General features: G+C 35.9%; 1 protein-coding gene across 13 annotated transcripts in view; it reads left to right on the top strand.

The window, feature by feature from the left end:
- Positions 1 to 19,990, top strand: part of PAN3 (poly(A) specific ribonuclease subunit PAN3) — a 118,660-nt gene that overhangs the window by 67,651 nt on the left and 31,019 nt on the right. For 10 of the 13 annotated variants that reach the window (XR_011070929.1, XM_068526307.1, XM_068526308.1 and 7 more), the window contains 4 exons: positions 15,747 to 15,994; positions 17,122 to 17,178; positions 18,388 to 18,492; positions 19,313 to 19,370. Coding sequence is in view for 12 of the 13 variants with exons in the window: in XM_068526307.1 (XP_068382408.1) it covers positions 15,747 to 15,994; positions 17,122 to 17,178; positions 18,388 to 18,492; positions 19,313 to 19,370 (468 nt within the window). In the remaining variant the exon portion in view is untranslated. The remainder of the gene's footprint in view (positions 1 to 15,746; positions 15,995 to 17,121; positions 17,179 to 18,387; positions 18,493 to 19,312; positions 19,371 to 19,990) is intronic. The other 3 variants (XM_068526309.1, XM_068526310.1, XM_068526312.1) reach the window with 1 other exon arrangement.

A 19,990-nucleotide genomic window follows, 5' to 3' on the forward strand; every position in this document is an offset into this window, starting at 1 on the left:
AGATAAATCCTACAATTCATGAAACTGACTGATTCGACTAAAGGATGGATAGTTTGGGCAGCGTTGGACAGCTCTGAGGGGTCTGTTTGTTTAACTGAAGGGATTGTTGAGTTCAGCAACTTTTAATTCCCCTAATCATAAGGGGTTGCTGTTGTGAAAACAGGGTTTGTGAAGGAATCAGTTCTGGCAATTGACATCAGTATTCTTACTGACTTTGTTTTCATTTTATCACCATACTTAATGAAACAATTCTTTAAAGTGTAGAAATTTTACTGCTATTTCTTGCCAGCAAGAATTAGTATGCTCCTGAGAGGTCAGCATGGGATTTTAGCAGTCTACTTATGAATCCGAGTTACCCTTTTTCCACATGGGGTTATAAACATTTCTCTCCAGTAAACCTTTTGGCATTTGGGTTGTTTCATCTTTGCAAAGGTAGTTTGCATTTGTGGCTTGCAACTTTTAGGATTAAATTGAACTTAACTTGATTAGTGTATATTTTACTAGATTAGTGAATAATTTTTATCGTGGCTTATGGCTAATACTGTGATTTTGATAATTAACAATTTTTACCTTAAAAGGTTACATTATTTTTTTAGTTTCAGTTTTCAAGGAAATGAGGATAATTTTAATGTTTAATTAAATGGATTTTTTTATATGAAACATGAGAGATTTAAGCTATAGAAAGGAAACTTTTCTTATCCTAATATTCTAGGCCATTATAAATTATGCAGGAATACTGTGGATTGTCTTTTTGGAGGCTTTTAAAAACAGGGTGTGGCATGATACAGGAAAATTCTTTGGCCAAAGGTATATACATCTGTGTGGTAACAAATAATTTTGTGGTTTAAGAGTTAAAGGGTTATAAATATATTAATTTTATTTTAATCATTTGAAAGTTAGTATGGTTTAAAATATATAGGAATAATGGGAATTTTACCTAGTCAGTATTTGAGTTGATTATTGTTTAGGCTAGAAGTGGAAGTGATCATTCATCATGTCAGAATTTGGAAAATTGGGCTTAGACAAATGAGATTTTATACATTTCAGCTTTAGGTTCATTAGTTGCATGATTATTATTACCTTAAGCCTGGTACTTTTGATTAATAACAGTTTTAGCCAGTTTTGATAATTATCTACAAAGCTGAATTTGATTGAATGATGGAATTATTATGGGGAAAGAAGTAAAGACTGTAAAGACTAATATTATCTTAGCTTTTACTTCCTAATCCTGTTGCTTTTTGGATAGTGGTTTGTTTTATTTTGTACAGTCTATTTGAGGATTAGATCCACATTTAAAATATGAGCATGGCTATATGATGGTTGTCTCAGTTAAATCTTTATTTATGTCCACTTTTTAAAGTTTTCTGACCTGTGTTTGTGACTTAAAAGTGCTGGTAAAATGTCCCCAAAATAAAATTTAGTAAAATATTTACTTTTTTTTTACTTAATGGCAACATCTTGACGGATTATTGCCATTTAGTCCCTGGATTCTTAGATGCCATCTATTATAAAATGCATCCCATTAGTGTAATAATAGCCTTTGGCGGGGGTGGGGGGGGTGCGGAATTAATATCATTAGACATATAAACTTAAAAAAAAAAATCTTTAATAAAGAAAATAGCCCAGACTTTCATGTTGCTAGGAATCCTCAGAAACACTAATTCAAGTCTTTAAATTCTAATTCTAATTGTCTTTAAATTCAAGGATTTTCTGAATCACCCTTGTCTGTAGAGGTTATACATAGCTTCCTATGACTTGTTTCTTTTCACAGTACCTAAACTTTTAGGATTGACAGTATAGTTTTGAGGCTTATTGTAGAAATCCAGAAACTTGAACAGAGAAATGTTGTGAACTGGTTGTACCATCCTCCCCTCCTTTAATATTTTATATGTTCTGAAATTTGACAATTCTTATGCCTTTAATCACATTTTCTCCCTATAACTTTTTCTTCTAGGTGCATTATTTTTATGTGGCCTTCAGGGTTTTAAATTTGGGTTAAATTCAACAGCATGGAGTGCTCCACTGGGTTGTAATAGCACTCCAGGGACCTAGATTCTAGCTTCATTTCTACCTTCACTGAGTTTATGTGCCTGAGCTGTGTCGGGCCCCAGTTGTCTAATTTGTAGAAAGGGGAGAAGCTTAGTCTACTTCTGGCTTAAAAATTGGAAATTGTAAAACATTCTCTTCAAACTATTGGCAGTTTATGAAGTAGATTCTTATTTATCTTTAAATTGAAGTAGGTAATTATATGAATTTGTGTGACTCAATGGGGTGATTTTCATTAAGCAAAAATATTGACTAAGGATTTCTAAATTTAGGCTTTTTAACTTGATGTATTTTATTCAAGGCAGTGAAGATGTTATTTGTGCAAACAAACATATGCTCAAGGTTATTCAGAACGTAAACTTAAAAGACATTTTTTAAAGGTAAAGTTATTAAGTATTCAAACAGCTTTTCTTTATTTCTTAACCGAATTAAATAATTGTGTCATGGGAAAAATTTAGTGTACATCATAGAACATCACTTATAATGAGGTATTTTCTCCTAAAACCATTCTTACCACCTTAATAGACTTCAGATTGATAGTGTTTTCTCTATCCTTCAAATTGCATTCAGTTTTTAAAAACTTATCTATTAAAATGTTGAGTTATAGTGTTAGCATTTAAAAAGCAGCACATATGTATATGCTCTGTGTATATATACATTTATTTTATTTTATACATTTATTTATTTATTTATTTAGGCTGCGTTGGGTCTTCATTGCTGCGCGCGGGCTTTCTCCAGTTGCGGCGAGCAGGGGCTCCTCTTTGTTGCAGTTCACGGGCTTCTCACTGCGGTGGCTTCTCTTGTTCGGGAACATGGGCTCTAGGCACACGGGCTTCAGTAGTCGTGGCGCACGGGCTTAGTTGCTCTGCGGCATGTGGGATCTTCCCGGACCAGGGCTCGAACTGTGTCCCCTGCATTGGCAGGCAGATTCGTAACCACTGTGCCACCAGGGCAGTCCCTATATACATTTATTTTAACTATAAGTGTCTTTCAGGATTTAGGACTATTTCTTTAGGGTACTTTCCAGAGCTAGAATTTCTGGGACAAAGGCTGTGCATAGTTTTTAAGCTATTGAAATTGAAAGCAGCTGTTTTTGTGATGTATACACCAAGCCATAGCCAGATGATCCTCTTTGGGATTACTCTAGAAGTCCAACAGTTATTTATGAAGAATAAAGTTTGTTTCATATACTTCCAATTTTTATTTTATTTATTTATTTATTTAGTTGCAGCAGGTCTTAGTTGTGGCTCCAGGGCTCCTTTAGTTGTGGCTTGCCAGCTCCTTAGTTGCAGCACGCAGGCTCCTTAGCTGTGGCATGTGAACTCTTAGTTGTGGCATGCATGTGGGATCTGGTTCCCTGAACAGGGTTTGAACCTAAGGTCCCCTGCATTGGGAGCACGGAGTCTTATCCACTGAGCCACTAGGGAAGTCCCAACACATGTATTTTTTTTTTTTTTTTTTTTTTGGCCATGTTGTGGGATCTTAGTTCCCCAACCAGAGATCGAACCGGGGCCCTCGGCAGTGAAAGCGCAGAGTCCTAACCACTGGACCACCGGGGAATTCCCCTCTAATTTTTACATAAGTAAACATTTTGAATGGCTTCTATAATTTTAGTATACTAGAAACTAAAATATGCCAACTAATGATATTATAAAATCTTTTCTATTAACATTAGTAGTTGAAATCCTAGTTAAGCTATAACATACATATTCACTTTTACGGTGTGTGTTTAGATAGTTTAGATACTAACGAAAGGAGCTGATGAAACACATAGGTTCAGCTCCTTTTTACATGAGCTATATTTAATTTTTCTTTGCTATATTTCCTAGCCACGGAGTGTACATCTCTAATTATATAATTTTTCTCAATGTGTATGGACAAAACGTAGTGGAATCAACGTAAATCCATTGCCCTGACTTACAGCTTACTTTCTCCCCTCCTCCCTCTTCCCTGAGGTATGTTTAGATGTGAGAAACAAAACGTTTGCCCGTATATTTGTCTGTAGCAGTATTCACTACACTATAGAGCCGAATTATGAAAGAGTAGTGGCTGTACTGTAGTAGACAACTCCAGGTGTGTGTGCGGAAGTGAGTTACCACAGTGTCCTTAACAGAGCCTGCTTGCAGGGTTGGCCCTGGCTGATGTCTGGGACCTCGGAGTTGGGGAGTGTTGCGGTCTTTCCCTGACTGATTAGGGCGGTTTACTATTCCTAGACTCTTTGTGCAAACAGTGTGGTTTGTGCTGCTCACATGCTTTCCATCCGGGCGTGTGGGATTCTGGTGTGTGCTGGGCAGTGACCAGTCACCTGTAAAAACCCTGGGTGCTTCTCTGAGCCTTTGTGCTCCTGGGCGAAGAGTGGGCCGTGTGACCGCTCGTGAGGAAGGGCGCATAAGGAAGCCCACACATGAATCCCTGTGGTCTCCACCTGTGTCCTTGCCCCTTGCGATCTGGATGTGTACCTTCACTACATTGCTGTGGTGGATCTTAGTCCCGAGTGCAACTCCGTGCTGACTTCCAGTGACTTTCTGAACATGGACGTGGTCTTGGGGGACCCCCCCGCCCCCCACCAGTCAGGGATGCCAGTCAAGGATCTTTGTTACTAAATTTACTGAGAAACTGTAGGGATTATATTTTAAAGCAGTTTTATTTATGCAGTAGTCATCACCATCATACGGAGAATTTAATGCATTTCTGATGTTGTTCTGTAATTTTTAACATTTTATTTCAGAAAGTTCTACGCAGTAGAAGTCTGTCCTGCATATAGGATAGCTGTCTGGAGTATCCTGGGGATTTGTCTGGCAGGTGGCATCAAATTGCAGATAACTCCATGACATACAGACTTAATTGTCAATGACTACAATTAAACACTTTCTTTAAACTCACTTTCTCCTTCTGCTAAGAACAGCTAGTGGATAGAAATGGATTAAGAAATAAAGCTTGTCTCTGACTCACTGAAAGAGCAAGTGGCGGAGGGAGGGGGGAGAAGAGCACTCTGATCTCAATTTTGGAGTTGACCTTTTATACCCACCCTTTAAGTTGTCATAAGCAATATCAAGGAAAAAGATTTATTAATTCATTATATGTTTAAGATCCTGTTAGAATTTAGGAGTATAAACTTAGTGTCTGTTTTTGGGGCTATAAACTGTGCATTGTTTTATTTGGGAGGGGGTGTGATTAGGGAATTTGGTTTAAAAAAAAATCAGTAAAGTAAGAAATATATCTTTAGTAGTAACTTCTTTTTTTGTATTCCTGGATATGATCATTTAAATTCCTTACTATGATTTTCTCTTGGATGAGGCCCCAAATATTGGTCCTATTGTTAAGAAGATAACGCTTCCTCTGTTTGTCTTTAATTCATTCATCTGTTCAGTATGAGATATATTTTGGTGATTTCTAATCTAAACCATTCTCTTCAGTGTAGCCACACATGACAGTTTATTACTGAGGATTTAATGTGGTTATTGGAACTTTGTTAAAGTTAACAACTTTAGTTACAACAGCATTAACAATTTTAGTTAACAACATGAGTGTAATCTAGGTTTACCCAGGCTACATAGATCTGGAAAGAGTAGTACTAGAATAATCAGACTGCTGTGCTACAAGAATGTCCTTCACCTCAAATTCTTCAAATTCTTCTCTTTCTCTCACATTTGCTTGTTTCACATTTGCTTTTAAATAGTGACAGCTGGCATCTATGCCACTTGATAGCATGAACACTTGCTTTTCTCCTCCCAACTTGTTATACTCAGTTAATTCTGGTGTTGGCACTCTTCATTTCCTGATTGTAGCTATTGCTGTACCAAGAACAGGAAACTTTCACCTCTTCCTTTTTTCTTTTCGATAAATGTATTGTGTGCTGACACCGTGCCATTACGTGTGTAGTTGGGAATACAGAGAGGATTAAGGCACAGTTCTTCCCTGCAAAGAGACAGTTTGCATTGTGTGCTACTTGCAGCAAAAGATAAAGTACAAAATGATGGGAATAATTTTTAAACATGAGTATCAGGAGAATTTTTATAGAGTAAGAAGATTTTTCAGAAAGTTGAATTGGAATTTACTGTGAGGGTGGGGTTTAGAGAGCTCGGTGTTGACAAGGAGGGTTGTTGATGAGTGTACCAGAGGAGGGGATGGTCTTGAAGCCTTGTGGATCGCTGAAGCAGCCTGGTGCAGCCTGGAGGGAAGTTGTATCGAATCTTTAGATGAATCCAAGAGGATCGTCACGATTTCAGTATTGTCTTTCTGTCCATGAACGTGGGCTCTCTCTCCAGTTCTTTTTTCCAGGTCCTCTTTCATGCCTTTCCACAGAGTTTTATAATTTTCTGTGTTCAAGTATTACATATATTTTGTAAGATATTCTGAGACACATTTGTGGTAATTGTTGGTATTATAATTCAGCATTTCAAAAATAAAAATTTTCTAGTTCATTATTCTTAGTGTGAAAATATGTGATTGACATTTGTGTGTTGTAACTTTGAGACATTCTGTTTCTAATAATTTGTAGATTCTTTTATATGTATATATACATATGTATGTGTGTGTGTGTGTGTGTGTGTGTGTGTGTATATAAAATTTGAACACTTACCTGCAAATAATGATGATAATCTCTTCCTTTGTAATCTTTTTTCTATTGTTTTCTTGCATTGGCCAGGGCCTTTAGTATGGGATTGTACAGCAGAAGTCGTAGTTGACATTTTTGTCTTGTACCTGATTTTAAAAGGGATGCTTCTCATGTTTTCATATTTAGGAGGATCTTTGCTCTGGCATCTTAGATACATTTGTATCTGAGAGGACACCTTTTTAAAAATTCTTTGAGAGCAGAAAATATTACATTTGTTTTTCCTAGAAGGGATTTAAAAGCCACCTTAGCATTTGTTCCTGAGGCATTTATTCAGTGACTTCTGAGGGCCACAAAGATGAGCAAGACAAAAATATACACTTTAATGGAGTTTATAGCTTTTATTTTTCATTTTATGACATTTTTGGTTTGAATTGTTTATCATTATCATGCCAATTAAAAGGTTTTAGTTGATAGGTATTGCCAAATTTTCTTCCAAAAGAGATTGTAACAGTCGACCCTAAAAATGTATGACAGTATTTATATGCCATCCACCTTTTTTTTTTTTTTTTTTAATAAATTTATTTATTTATTTATTTATTTATTTATTTTTGGCTGTGTTGGGTCTTCGTTTCTGTGCGAGGGCTTTCTCTAGTTGCGGTGAGCGGGGGCCACTCTTCAGCCATCCACCCTTTTAGTAATTGTCTAAATAAACTTTTTAATCTATGCCAATCTGAGCCAATGATACGCTGGCTTTACTTTGTATCTCTTTTAATTATCAGTGAATATTAGCATCTTTTTATATGTTTGAGGCATTTAATTTTCTTTTCTGCAAACTGACTACTTGTATAATTTGTCCATTTTCTATTGGTTGCTTTCTGTTTTCTTAATGATTTTAAGAACTATATAATAAGATGATTAGCCTTTTACTAAGTGTTACAAATATCTTTTTTTGCTGTGTAGAAATATTTATTTTTTGAAGAAGTTAAATTGATCATCATTTTCTATTTTGACCTTTGTGTTTTGTATGTCTTCATAACATTATATTTAAAAAAATGTTCTTTGAGATACTTTTCGTTTTAAACTCTTAAATATTAAATCTGAATATTTATTTGTCTTTTTTATGGGTGTAATGAATGGAAGGGTGAGTCACTTTTATTTATTTTATCTAAATAACCATCTGTTTGCTTTTATCTTTACTCAATCTGTCATTTAGGGATGGCTAGTAAGTTGGCATATCTGACTACTGTCCATCTCCTCCCCTGAAGTTTTATCTTATGCTTATTTTTTCGTATATATTTGGGGTCAAGTTTCATGCTGATTCTGTTGTGTTGACCCACTGTTCATAGGAGCCTTTATCCAACATTTTTGTTACTATAGCTTTCATCACTTTTTTAGTATCCAGTGACCTTATACAGTACTTTTTTCTTCCTTTTACTTTTTCAGTCTTCTTTCTTTCTTTTTTCTGTTCTTCCTCTGTACTTGCTTTACTTTAGTAATTTTCCTGGCTATCTTACTGCTTATTTTTCCAATGAATATAATTGGTTTGGCTAATTAAAAATTCTGTTGGTTTTCTTATTGAGCTAGCATTATGCTTTTAGATTAGTTAGGGCTACGTAGAATTGACATTTTTACAACAAATAGGTACAGGTATTTATTTTCTTTTGTTCAAGTTATCTTTTGTTTCTGACAGTAGAGTTTTACCTTTTTCTTCATGTAAGTCCTGCACATTCTAGGTAAGTTTGTGCCTAGATATTTTAGGTTTTTATTGCTAGTTAATGTAAGTGGAATTTCGTGTTTTGCAATCTGTTTGTCTCTCTCCCCTCTCCAACACACACACACACACACACACAAACTCACACTTCCTCTCTCTCTCTCCTCCCCCCACACACCCCCATATGCCCATTGGATTAATGGAGTTTTCTTGATCCTTCTCCCCTCACCTGCAGCAATAATTTAGGTATTAACTATTTTTGTTGAGATGTAATTCACATATCATAAAATTCACTCTTCTAAAGTGTACAATTCAGTGGTGTTTAGTATACTCTCAAGGCATCCATCATCATGGTCTTAATGCCACAACATTTTCATAACCCTAAAAAGAAACTTCATACCTACCTATTAGTAGTCACTCCCCATTTCCCCCTCTCCTCCGTCCTTGGAAACCACTAATTTACTTTATATCTTTATGGATTTGCCTCTTCTGGCCATTATGTGTGAATAGAATCATACAACGTGTGGCCTTTTTGTCTCTGGCTTCTTTCACTTAACAGTGTTTTCAAGCTTCATCCATGTTGTAGCATGAATCAGTATTTTTTTCCTTTATACGGATGAATAGTATTCCATTGTATGGGCGAGATCACATTTTGTTCACCTGTTTATCAGTTGATAGACATTTGAGTTGTTTCCACTTTCTGACTGTTATGCATAATGCTGCTTTGAACATTCATGTACTGGTTTTTGTGTGAAGATAATGTTTTCAGTTATCTTGGGTAACATACTTAGGAGTAGAATTGCTGGTGTTTAACAATTTGAGGAACTGCCAAACTGTTTTCAAAGTGATTGCATTATTTTACACTCCCACCAGCAATGTGTAAGGATTTCGTTTTCTCCACTTCCTCACTAACACTTGTTACTGTTCTTATTTTTGATTATAGCCTTCATAGTAGGTATAATGTGGTATCACTGTGGTTTTGATTTGCATGTTCCTAATGACTAATGATGTTGAGCTTCTTTTTACATGCTTATTGTCCATTTGTTTATCTTCTTTGGAAAAATGTCCATGCAAATCCTTTGCCAATTTTAAAATTTGGTTATTTTTGTTGTTGAGTTATAAGAGTTCTTTATATATTCTATATACTAGACCTTTATTGAATATATGATTTGTAAATATTTTCTCCCATTCTGTGGGTTGGCTTTTCACTTTCTTGATGGTTTCCTCTGAAGTGCAAAAAGTTTAAAATTTTAGTGAAGTCTAATTTATTTTTCTTTTTCCTTTGGTTATGTGTGCTTTAGGTGTCAACTTAAGAAACACTTGTTTAGCTGAAGATCATGAAGTATATGCTGGTTTTCTTAGAGTTTTATAGGTTAGTTCCTGCATTTAGATTTTTGAGGTGATTTTTGTATACGGTGTAGGGTAGAGGTTGGATGTTACGTACTATGTTTTGGTTTTATGTATGGTCACCCCTAGAATTTTACCATGCATGCTTTACTCAGTATGAACTTGTTGAAGTCCTTCCTGCCCTCTTTCAGTGTTACAGTAACCTAGAATTTTTTTTTTAAGTAAATTTTATTTATTTATTTATTTATTTATTTATTTATTTATTTATTTATTTATTTATTTATTTATGGCTGTGGTTGGGGCTTCGTTTCTGTGCAAGGGCTTTCTCTAGTTGCGGCAAGCGGGGACCACTCTTCATCGTAGTGCGCGGGCCTCTCACTGTCGGTCGCGGCCTCTCTTGTTGCAGAGCACATGCTCCAGACGCGCAGGCTCAGTAGTTGTGGCTCACGGGCCTAGTTGCTCTGCGGCATGTGGGATCTTCCCAGACCAGGGCTCGAACCCGTGTCCCGTGCATTGGCAGGCAGATTCTCAACCACTGCGCCACCAGGGAAGCCCTAACCTAGAATTTTAATTACACTTTGACTTGAACCTGTCTCAGCCTAATTGTTTCACTGTCAGTGCTTATTCAGATTTACCCATACATTCTTTTATTCTGTGCTTTTTGGGGAAGGAGTTTTCTTCTGTATTGAAGTTGATCATTTAATTGTTCTTTCACCAAGGAGATGTGAATCACCTTAAAAATGTCTTTATTTTTCCCCTCATTTGCAAATTGTGTGTAAACTTTAAGATGACCTTTATTTTCCTTACTTTGAGCATATTTTTTCATTGTCTAGCGTTGCTGATACAGTCTCCTGTTAATGTAATTGTCCTTTTTTTTTTAAAGATAATTTATCTTTTTTTGCTTTTGTAGCTTTTTAGGTTTTTCTCTTTATCTTTGGCATGCAGCAGTTTCACCTGATTGATTGAAAGGGATTTGTTTTTACTTATTCTGTTCAGAACTCTTGTTTAGGATTTCTTGAATGAGGATTTCCTAGTTCTTGAATATCCCAAAGCTTTTCTTCGAATATTGCTTCTCCAGTATTTTCTTTATCCTGGAAATTTGCCTTCTCATTCTACCTTTTGTGTATCTTAACCAGTCTTTTATATTTTCCAAGCTTTGTTTCTAGACTCTTCTCTGGTTTACTTTTCTTATCTTTTTTTTTTTTTTTTAATTTATTTATTTATCTATTTATTTATTTATTTATGGCTGTGTTGGGTCTTCGCCTCTGTGCGAGGGCCCTCTCCAGTCGCGGCAAGTTGGGGCCACTCTTCATCGCGGTGCGGGGGCCTCCCACTATCGCGGCCTCTCCTGCTGCGGAGCCCAGGCTCCAGTCGCGCAGGCTCAGCAACCGTGGCCCACGGGCCCAGTCGCTCCGCAGCATGCGGGATCCTCCCAGACCAGGGCTCGAACCCGTGTCTCCTGCATCGGCAGGCAGATTCTCAACCACTGCGCCACCAGGGAAGCCCTACTTTTCTTATCTTTGTGTCTACCTTGCTATTTAACTCACCTGTTAAGTTTTTTCCCCTTTAATTTTAATGGTTATAATTTTTACTCTTATAGAATATAGTTCTGTTTAAGAAGGACAAATGTTTGTCACTTCTTTCATGTCCTTAATCATTTTAGTTGTAGGTTTTTTTTAAATCTCCTTTATAGGGTTCTGTTATCTGGGATTCATTGTTTTCAGGGTGCTAATTCTCAATGTATTGTGCATATTTGATTCTCATTTTGGGAGTTCTTTTCACATGGGATTATTTTCTGGGGAGAGATCATGTGTGCTATGGGTTGTAGATCATTTTTGTTTGTCGAAATAGCTGGTGTTTGCTTTACCCACGTGTCCATTGCCAGTGCAGTTTAAGTTTTATAATTACCCACTAGGATCCCTATCACACAGAATCTCCTGGGGATTTTTCTCTCCTGTATCTGTGCATGGTGCAGGCATTAGCTTTCCATTTCTCCTGACACCCGCCCCCCCCCCCCAACCCCGCCCCAGCCCTCTTCCTTTCCTCCATCTCTGTTCCACAAACAAGCCTACCTATTGCCTGTGGGCTGACAGGTAGAAGTTTTCTCCTCCACCATTGCCTGATGGTACAGCTTTTCCAGACTCCTGGCTTTACACTGGGATTTGAATTTCATTCTCCACATTTTACGTGCTGAAGGCCATGTTTCATATGCCTATGTGAACAAGAAAGCCTCAACTTGTAGATACTATATCTGGCCTGGGATGTGGTTTTCCAAAGTTCCCACAGTACAATCTCAAGTTCAAAATTTTGCCTTAATTTCTTGCTCTTGGAGTTTTTGCTTTTGTTGCTATTCTTTTGATTTCAGCTATGTTTTAAAATGTGAGTATTGTATTTTATCTCACAGTTCTATGTGTTCATAATTTTGGTTGGGGTTGAGGGAGAGTATTTGTTTTAGCTCAGTCTCTGATTTCCCAGAAATACGATTATCTTAAGTGGATGTTTGTATTTAGGAATGATGTTCATTTGGTATATCGTAATATTGGAGCCATTTATTTTATGCATTCTGTCATTATTTACAAGAGTCTTTTTTGTTTGTTTCCTTGGGTTTTTCAGGTATAGAATTATGTCATCCAGAAACACTGATACTTTTACCTTCATAAGTTAACCTTAAATTTTAAAAATTTCATTTCTTTATTTTGTTCATTGCTCTGGTTAATTCGTCCAGTGGGCATTTCTGTATTGTTCCTCACTTTTCTTTGAATTGGGTACTTATAAGAAGGATTTTTTCAAATGTTCTAAAGCAATTAACTTATACATGACTTAAATATCTCAGTTTGCATGTTCACTTAATAAGAAATTATAGTGTAATTATTGTATATGATCTCACCAAAATGTCATTTTAAGAGTTACTTACAAAAGTAATACAAAAAATAAATACACAAATGAAATATTTTTAATTCAGATTTTTTTTAAATACAGATTTTCATTCTTCTCGTTTTGTCTCTCATGGTATCCTCAGTGTGTTGCTATGTTTGCTTAAGTGTTCCGGTGATCGAGTACTAGTTGATAGCAAACTGTTGTAATAACCACAAGTAGCACCTCTGCCTCCACCACCCCCCATATAAGGGAAGATGGAACTTACAAAGGAATATTTACATGTGAGAGAGATGAAATTGAATCTGTTCATTTTACTTCACCTTTATTTTTAGTTACTGATTGCTGTAGTAAGGTTCTGCTCCTTTGTGCTGTCTATAATTTAGTGTTATATGCAGGCAGTTAATATTAAGTGTGTTGTGGTTATCGTCTTCACAATACCAAGTACAGAATAACTCTCTCCAAGCAGATATGTGTGTATTTTACTCAATTCTGTATACATGTTTGCAAAATATTTTGGTGGCACAAAGCTGTGCCTTTTGTGGCTGGATGTTTCAATAATTTAGAGGTCAGTTTCCTTTCTAGCTTCCCATACAATTTAAATATTCTGTTACCCTTATGGGTGGTGATCCTTATTACTGTTTTACATGTTTTATTTTGTATGTGTTTAGATCATTCCAGCCAGCCTCAGCTCAGATATACTAACTCAAATTGTCAGTGCTGAAACTTTGTACTAGAATAGCCACAAAATTTAAAATTCTGAAGAGAACGCTTGTAACTTACAACCTGTAAATTCTACTGGATTGTTTTTGGTAGTCTTTTTCCACGTATTTAGCCTTAAGGAGAGATTCTACCTTTTGTTTCACTTGTACGCCTGCTCTGGTGTCAGACTCTTCCCCTCCTCTCCTGCTGCACCCCACTTCCCCCATCCCGCTCCCACACATCGTTTAAGTTGTCACACTAACGCTCCTAAGTGTAATGGACCCCCTTTCTGTTCTCTAGTGTATGGCTTAGGGGTTGGGCAGCTGTATTGAATATTGGCTAAGAGCACAGGCTTTGGAATCAAATAGACCTGAGCTTCAATCTTGATTCTTTTGTTCAGTAACCTGTATTTGCCCTTACAATAAATTTTTAAAAATTATTTTTAAGTTAGTTTCTTCCTCTGTGAGGTGACTGTTGATATACCTACCTCACAGGGTTGTTGTGAGGATTAAATAGTCTGGTGTACGTGAAGCACTTTTATTACTGCCTGACATATGGAAAGTGCTTAAGAATTGGTAGCTGTATTTGCTGCTGTTATTTAATTTAAAGGTAGTAAACAAATTTACTCATTTTTGGTGACTTGGCCAGTTTTATATTGGAAGATCTTAGAGACTAGCTTTAGGAAAACTGTGTACATGCATTTCATATTAGATGAGTGGGGAGTATGTATCTTTTGAAAATAGTTGAATAATCCTCCAAATTTTTGCAGTATGGATTGACGTACAATTAAATGTATAATATACAGAGTTAGAAAAAACACAGAACTCTGGAAAAGTTTTTTAAAAATCAGGCTCATATGTTAATATAATAGCTTGGCTTCCTTATAAGTATTTTTCTAAAGGGTTTTAGACTTTTAAAGTTTCTCTTAGATGTATTTAAGACATACTTGCGAAATTCCTGGCCTATTTTAATGTCAGTGCAGTAGACATTGTGTTATAGCAGGAAGAGTATTAAACTGGAAGTTTGGAGAATTCGGTTTGAAGCCTGGCTTTGCTGTTGGCTGTGCACATATGTCCTTGGTCAGATAACAGACCCCCGATGTGTAAATTTCTGATCTGTACTGCGGTGCTTGTTACCTGGCCTACCTCAGTTGCTCAGAAAATCAGACAAAATAATTATGTCAGGGCTCTTTAGAAAATACAGAGGGCTATCCAGAGTAAAAATAAGTATTATCTCAGTTCTCAACCTTATTTTTATTCACCTACATACATCTTTTCAAAAAAGTGTGTTTTATGAATTCTTAGCAATTGAAATTCATACCCCTGTTAATCATATTTCTGTGACCAGAGCATTTTGGTAACTTCTTTCTTGAATTGTGAGATGGCATATTACTTCAGGTGAAGTTTTTTAGTTGTTCCCCAAATAGCCAGAAAATAGTTCCTGGATAAGCTAATTCTTTCAGGAAGTATAACTAACTCTAGCTCGAGAAACCATTTTCAGTCTCTGCTCAGAACTGATCACCTCCATTAAGCCTTTGATTAACTGTACCCAGTTTTACCTAATTTGCATTCCATCTGTATTTAGGCATGTAGTTTACAGTATATTAGTTCATATTTGAGTGTTTTTGTAAGCCATTTTATGTCTTTTACATGTGACCTGGTCTTGTTTTCTCAGATAGCTTGGAATCTCCTGAAGGGTGAAGACAATTGTCCTTTCCCTTTCTTCACCGTAGATTCACGATAGAGGATGCTCTGCGTACAGTGGTTTCTTGCTAGTTGTGTTTGGGTAAAACTCGCACTAGAGCGGAGTATGCATCTGCAGAAATTCTCAGTTGTCTACTGTATAGCCTATGCCTATTTAAAGACAAAAGGCATCAAAACAGTATACTTCTTGATTTAAAACAAAATATGGTATTTAAGCTGCCATGTATTTCAACTAAGACTAGACTTAGTTTTTTTTTGTTTTTTCAAACCATTCTGTTTAGTAGTATTTGGCCAAAAGAAATCTAATAAATCTCATTACATAATTTGATTTTTTGATACTAAAATATTTTAGGGATATGTGATATTTGTATTGTTAATAGCCATAATTTTAAATGATTCTTTACAAAAAAGGAATTATGCCTTTTATTAAAGAAAGGCTTTTATAAAAGGCATAGTTTTATAGAGTCCCAGTTATTTCTCACTTTTTGATTAAATTAATTTATTAAGTTATCAGTAATTCTTATTATTGAAGATTCTCATGTAAACCTTGATGTGGAGGAAACGTATTCTTACAGTAAATATCCTAATTTATTTGGGAATGACTATATTTGAAAAAAAGAAATTCTTTACATTTGCTTTTAATCAGAGCTTTCTCTAAAACAAGATAAAATTGTCTTTTATTTTCGAACTTAAAGAATTTTGCTAAAGATGTTTCTTCCAAATGAACGTTTGCATTTTATTTTCCAGATTTTTTTCTCTGAAACCAGTTTTTGCTTTCTAAGAAACATTCTTACATCTTCTTCAGGAATGTCGTTGTCTGCTGGATCTTCCCCTCTTCACTCCCCCAAGATCACTCCGCATACTTCTCCTGCGCCCAGAAGAAGAAGTCACACTCCAAATCCAGCAACTTACATGGTGCCTTCTAGTGCCTCTACACCGGTTAATAATCCTGTTTCTCAGACTCCATCTTCTGGTCAGGTGATCCAAAAGGAAACCGTCGGTGGGACGACTTACTTCTATACAGACACAACTCCAGCACCTTTGACTGGAATGGTATGTCTGCATTTAAAGGAGAAAAGAGAGGGCTCTTAATAACAGCTCCTTCTTATTAAAGAGATTATTGAGGAGGTTTACCCAGTCCTGTATCTTTTTACTGTGATGTGAAAAAGTAATTAATTTCTGACTTAGATGATAATTCTAATCTCTTCTGACCTCTTCAGAGTAATCTGTTTCTGCATTAATAATAACTCTAGTTTTGGACAAATCTGCTTATAATCAGAAGTTATATTTAAGCTCTAGTTTAGTACTTTATGGCATGTTTTGCTTATGGGGTTACCTAGTACTTGTGCTAGCTGGAGTTGATGTTTGCTGACTTTTGTTTATAGATAGAGGTAGTTTCACCTCTGAAGTTAGGGAAGTAGATGGATTCTTATCAGTAGTTGCTGAAAGCAAACCGATGATAAATGCTTGCTTAGGCGAGGCACTGACTTAATAGTCAGAACTCTGGATAGTGGAGGACACAGTGATAGGAGGCCTCCAGTATGGGTCACTGGTAAGGAGGGAGGAGGTTTAGGGAGCCCTGATTATGGGTAAGGAAAGAGCTCCCAAAGGACTATGAGGAGAGGAGAGGGGGAGGGGGCCGAGAGGGAAGCGTCAGGTTCCGTAAATTGTACATTTTTAGTTTCATAATTTTGTCCATGTTCAAAAATTATTTAACTATAGAAAAAATAAGTAGTAGATGAATATCTCATGAGTAAGAAAGCCAAATTCCATTAAAATATGAATGCTGGTCTAAACTGTAGATATTTGACAAAATCATAACTGACAGGCTTAGATGAAAAGTATGTTTGGATTTTGGTAAGCAGATTTTGACCCCATAAGTTGAATTAATGATTTATTTTGATTACATTTAATATTTTACTAAAAGGCAGTTTGAGTGGGAAGACAACAGATTTTTATTTTTCCTTTTTAAGAGTCCCAGTTCTGCCATTGTTTTGTGACTCTTGAATCTTAGTACCTCTGAGACTGGTCTCCCAATTGTAAATGGGGTTAAGCACACGACCATCGTATGAGAAATAAATGTGAAAACATTTATAGAAGTACTTGTAAATCATGTAAAATGCTTTCTAAAAAATAATAAAATAGCTAATAGTTTTTTGTTTTGTTTTGTTTTTGGTCAGAGATCTTTCAAAAGTTATCACAGAACAGCTTGCCGAACTGAAGGTCAAATAATTGAGGTAGAGTAGAGACTTTCCTTGGTTCTTTCAAGTAAGAATTCCATCAATGTTTTACTTTTGGGGGGAGGGGTTATTATATTTTATAATTACTTACGTTTTTTTATTTTATCATATTTGTAGAAAAAAGTTAGTTTAATCTATGAAGAGGTTCTTTTGTCACAAAACTGTCTCAGTTGTTTTTGTGGAGATTATATGTGGCACATTTTTGTAATGTTTTTACCCTTCAAACCACTCTTAAAAATATGCTCCTGGTAAACCTGAGGTAGTCAAGCCCAACTGTACTACCTGATGTAAGGAAACCAAGGCAAGAAAAAGGAGGCAGTATTCTCCCTTCAGGTATAGGTTAAAGGAAACCTTACAAGTATTGCAAAATCACTCTGGTTGAGGTCCAGAGCAGGATAGTCATATGAGGGCAACAGAAATCAACTGAATTCATTTTTAAAAGAGAAAAAAAAAAAAAAATGTTTGTTTTGGCTTTAAAAATGAAAGAATAAAACAAAAGATATTTTAGGACGTACTTGATTTTGTATCGTGGACCAGTTGAAGGGAAGGAGAGGCAGAGGAAGAAGGGAAAAAAGCAGGGTGGTGAGAAGATTCCAATTGGAAGAGGCAAAGACAAGAAGCTGGAAGCAGAATTTAGTAACTTTGTTGCAGTTTGATTGGAAGGTATATTGTCCTACCCTTCTGTTCACCTCCACTGCTGACCCAGAGTATGTTGGTCCTCTTTGCTGTTCTAGTTTGAAGTGTTAACAAGTATCTAGATAACACTTTGTTTAGTTTGGTCGCTAGAAACCCTTAAAGAGGACAGTTCTTTGGGCGTCCACGGCAGAGTTACTACATGATCTGACTGTGCCCAAGCACCTTTAATATCTACTTTGTTCCTCTCTTCCAGCTGCTTTAAAAAAATACTTACAAAGAGCTCCTTTTGCCCCTCATTGGAGCTAAAATTTTACTGTATCTGAAGAAATGTTTCCTTTCTCACTAGATTTTTAAAAATTGGTTATTCCAATAAAGATTATTTTAAAAATGAATTCATTCAGAACGTGTACTAATAACAGCTATTCTCAGGTGTTTAATTCAGTATTATTTAAAGATTAAAAGTATCAATTTATCACTGTCATTTAAAGATTCAAACTGTATCGAAATAATGATAAAGCTTATAAATTGAGAAAAATTGATCGTTATATTTTCCCCCTTCCTATCTTTCAGGTTTTTCCAAACTACCATATTTATCCTCCAACTGCACCTCATGTTGCTTATATGCAACCAAAAGCGAATGCACCTTCCTTCTTCATGGCTGATGAACTCCGACAGGTATGCTTTCAGAGTTCGGAGTGGAAATACTTAATGTCTGTCGTGCTTTAGCAAAGAACTGGAGAAAGAACAGAGCTCCTTTCAAATTGTATTATTTAATCAAATATGCTGTACTAAAGAAGATAGAATTTAGAGTTTATGAGACTAATCGATACATTTATTTAAGGAAACCCATTTTTAAAGAAAGTTGCAAGTAACTGTGTTTGGATGTAGAACATGGAGTAGCTATTTAGATGGGCCACCTCTCTGCACCGCACATCCCGTGCACTGGAAGGTCTCTGAAGTATATAAATAAATAACTTAAATGGTTTCTAACCACTAGACCACTTTTTGCCAATATCTGTAGTAGTTGCCTAATAAGTAGTTTGGCCTAGAAATGAACTTCATTTTAAGGCAGCTCAATATTTTCTGTAAAGTAGGTTTTATGAAATTATTTAGTTTTTTTGTCAGTGTTAAACAGGTATTATTTGATATGTAGAATTTTATTTTACTCTTAGTTTCTCAGAAATGTTTTTATTTCACAGAAGTAAGTTGCACCAGTGTAATGTTTGTAGAGTGAATGATCGACGAGCTTGGCCACAGAGCTAGCCGTATGCTCTGGGTTTATAGCACTGCTGCTTGAAACCCACCGTAGCTATGGGCAGCTCTATCTAGGACGGGAATTGAGACATTTCACATTATTGGAAATGTTATTTCCTGATATCAACATTAAAAAGTACACATGCCAAAAATATTAGTACTCAGGCTATTCAGTTGCAATAGGAAGTCCAGATTTCAGAAGCTGTGTTTAGATGTAAATATACGTATTTTCTTTTCTTAGGAGCTGATTAACAGACATTTAATAACAATGGCTCAGATTGATCAAGCAGATATGCCAGGTAAAATGCAAGTTGACTGATCCTTTTAAAGGAGAGTATAATCCTTATGTAGTCCTACATGTTTTTATGCCTTAAGCTAGCTAATTACTATTTTATGACTATATTTATTTGAAACCTACTTAAGAAGAATTCCAAGATGCCACTGATCATCTAGTTTTTTTCAAAGAATTCTACATGTGACAAGGTTCTAGTTCATCCAAAAAATAGGTAGTTTTAGAATTCATGGTGATTTACCTCATCATGCACTAGAATATTATTATCTTTTGAAACGATGAAGTATAGGTACTTAAGTAGGGGTGGGGAGGTGAGTGTTATTATTATTGAGGCTGCGGCATGCCAGACAGGGTACTAAGGCTTTCTGTGTGTAAGTTTTTTCCTCACAGGAACTCCTGTGGTATAGATACTAATATTATCACCTCTGTTTTACATATGAGGAAACTGAAGTTAACAGGCAGGTTAAGTAACTTGCCTCTAAGAACAAGTGGCTAGTAATTATCTGACCAAGTCAGGATTTAAACCTCGGTTTTTTCTGACTGTACCATGATGTTTCTCAGAGAGCATTAAAATCTCTTTCCCTAGCTTATTCGGTATAGGCACAATGAAATGTGTAATTTAGGAAA

Source organism: Eschrichtius robustus, chromosome 18 (assembly GCF_028021215.1).
Source record: "Eschrichtius robustus isolate mEscRob2 chromosome 18, mEscRob2.pri, whole genome shotgun sequence".
NCBI classification, from domain to species: domain Eukaryota; kingdom Metazoa; phylum Chordata; class Mammalia; order Artiodactyla; family Eschrichtiidae; genus Eschrichtius; species Eschrichtius robustus.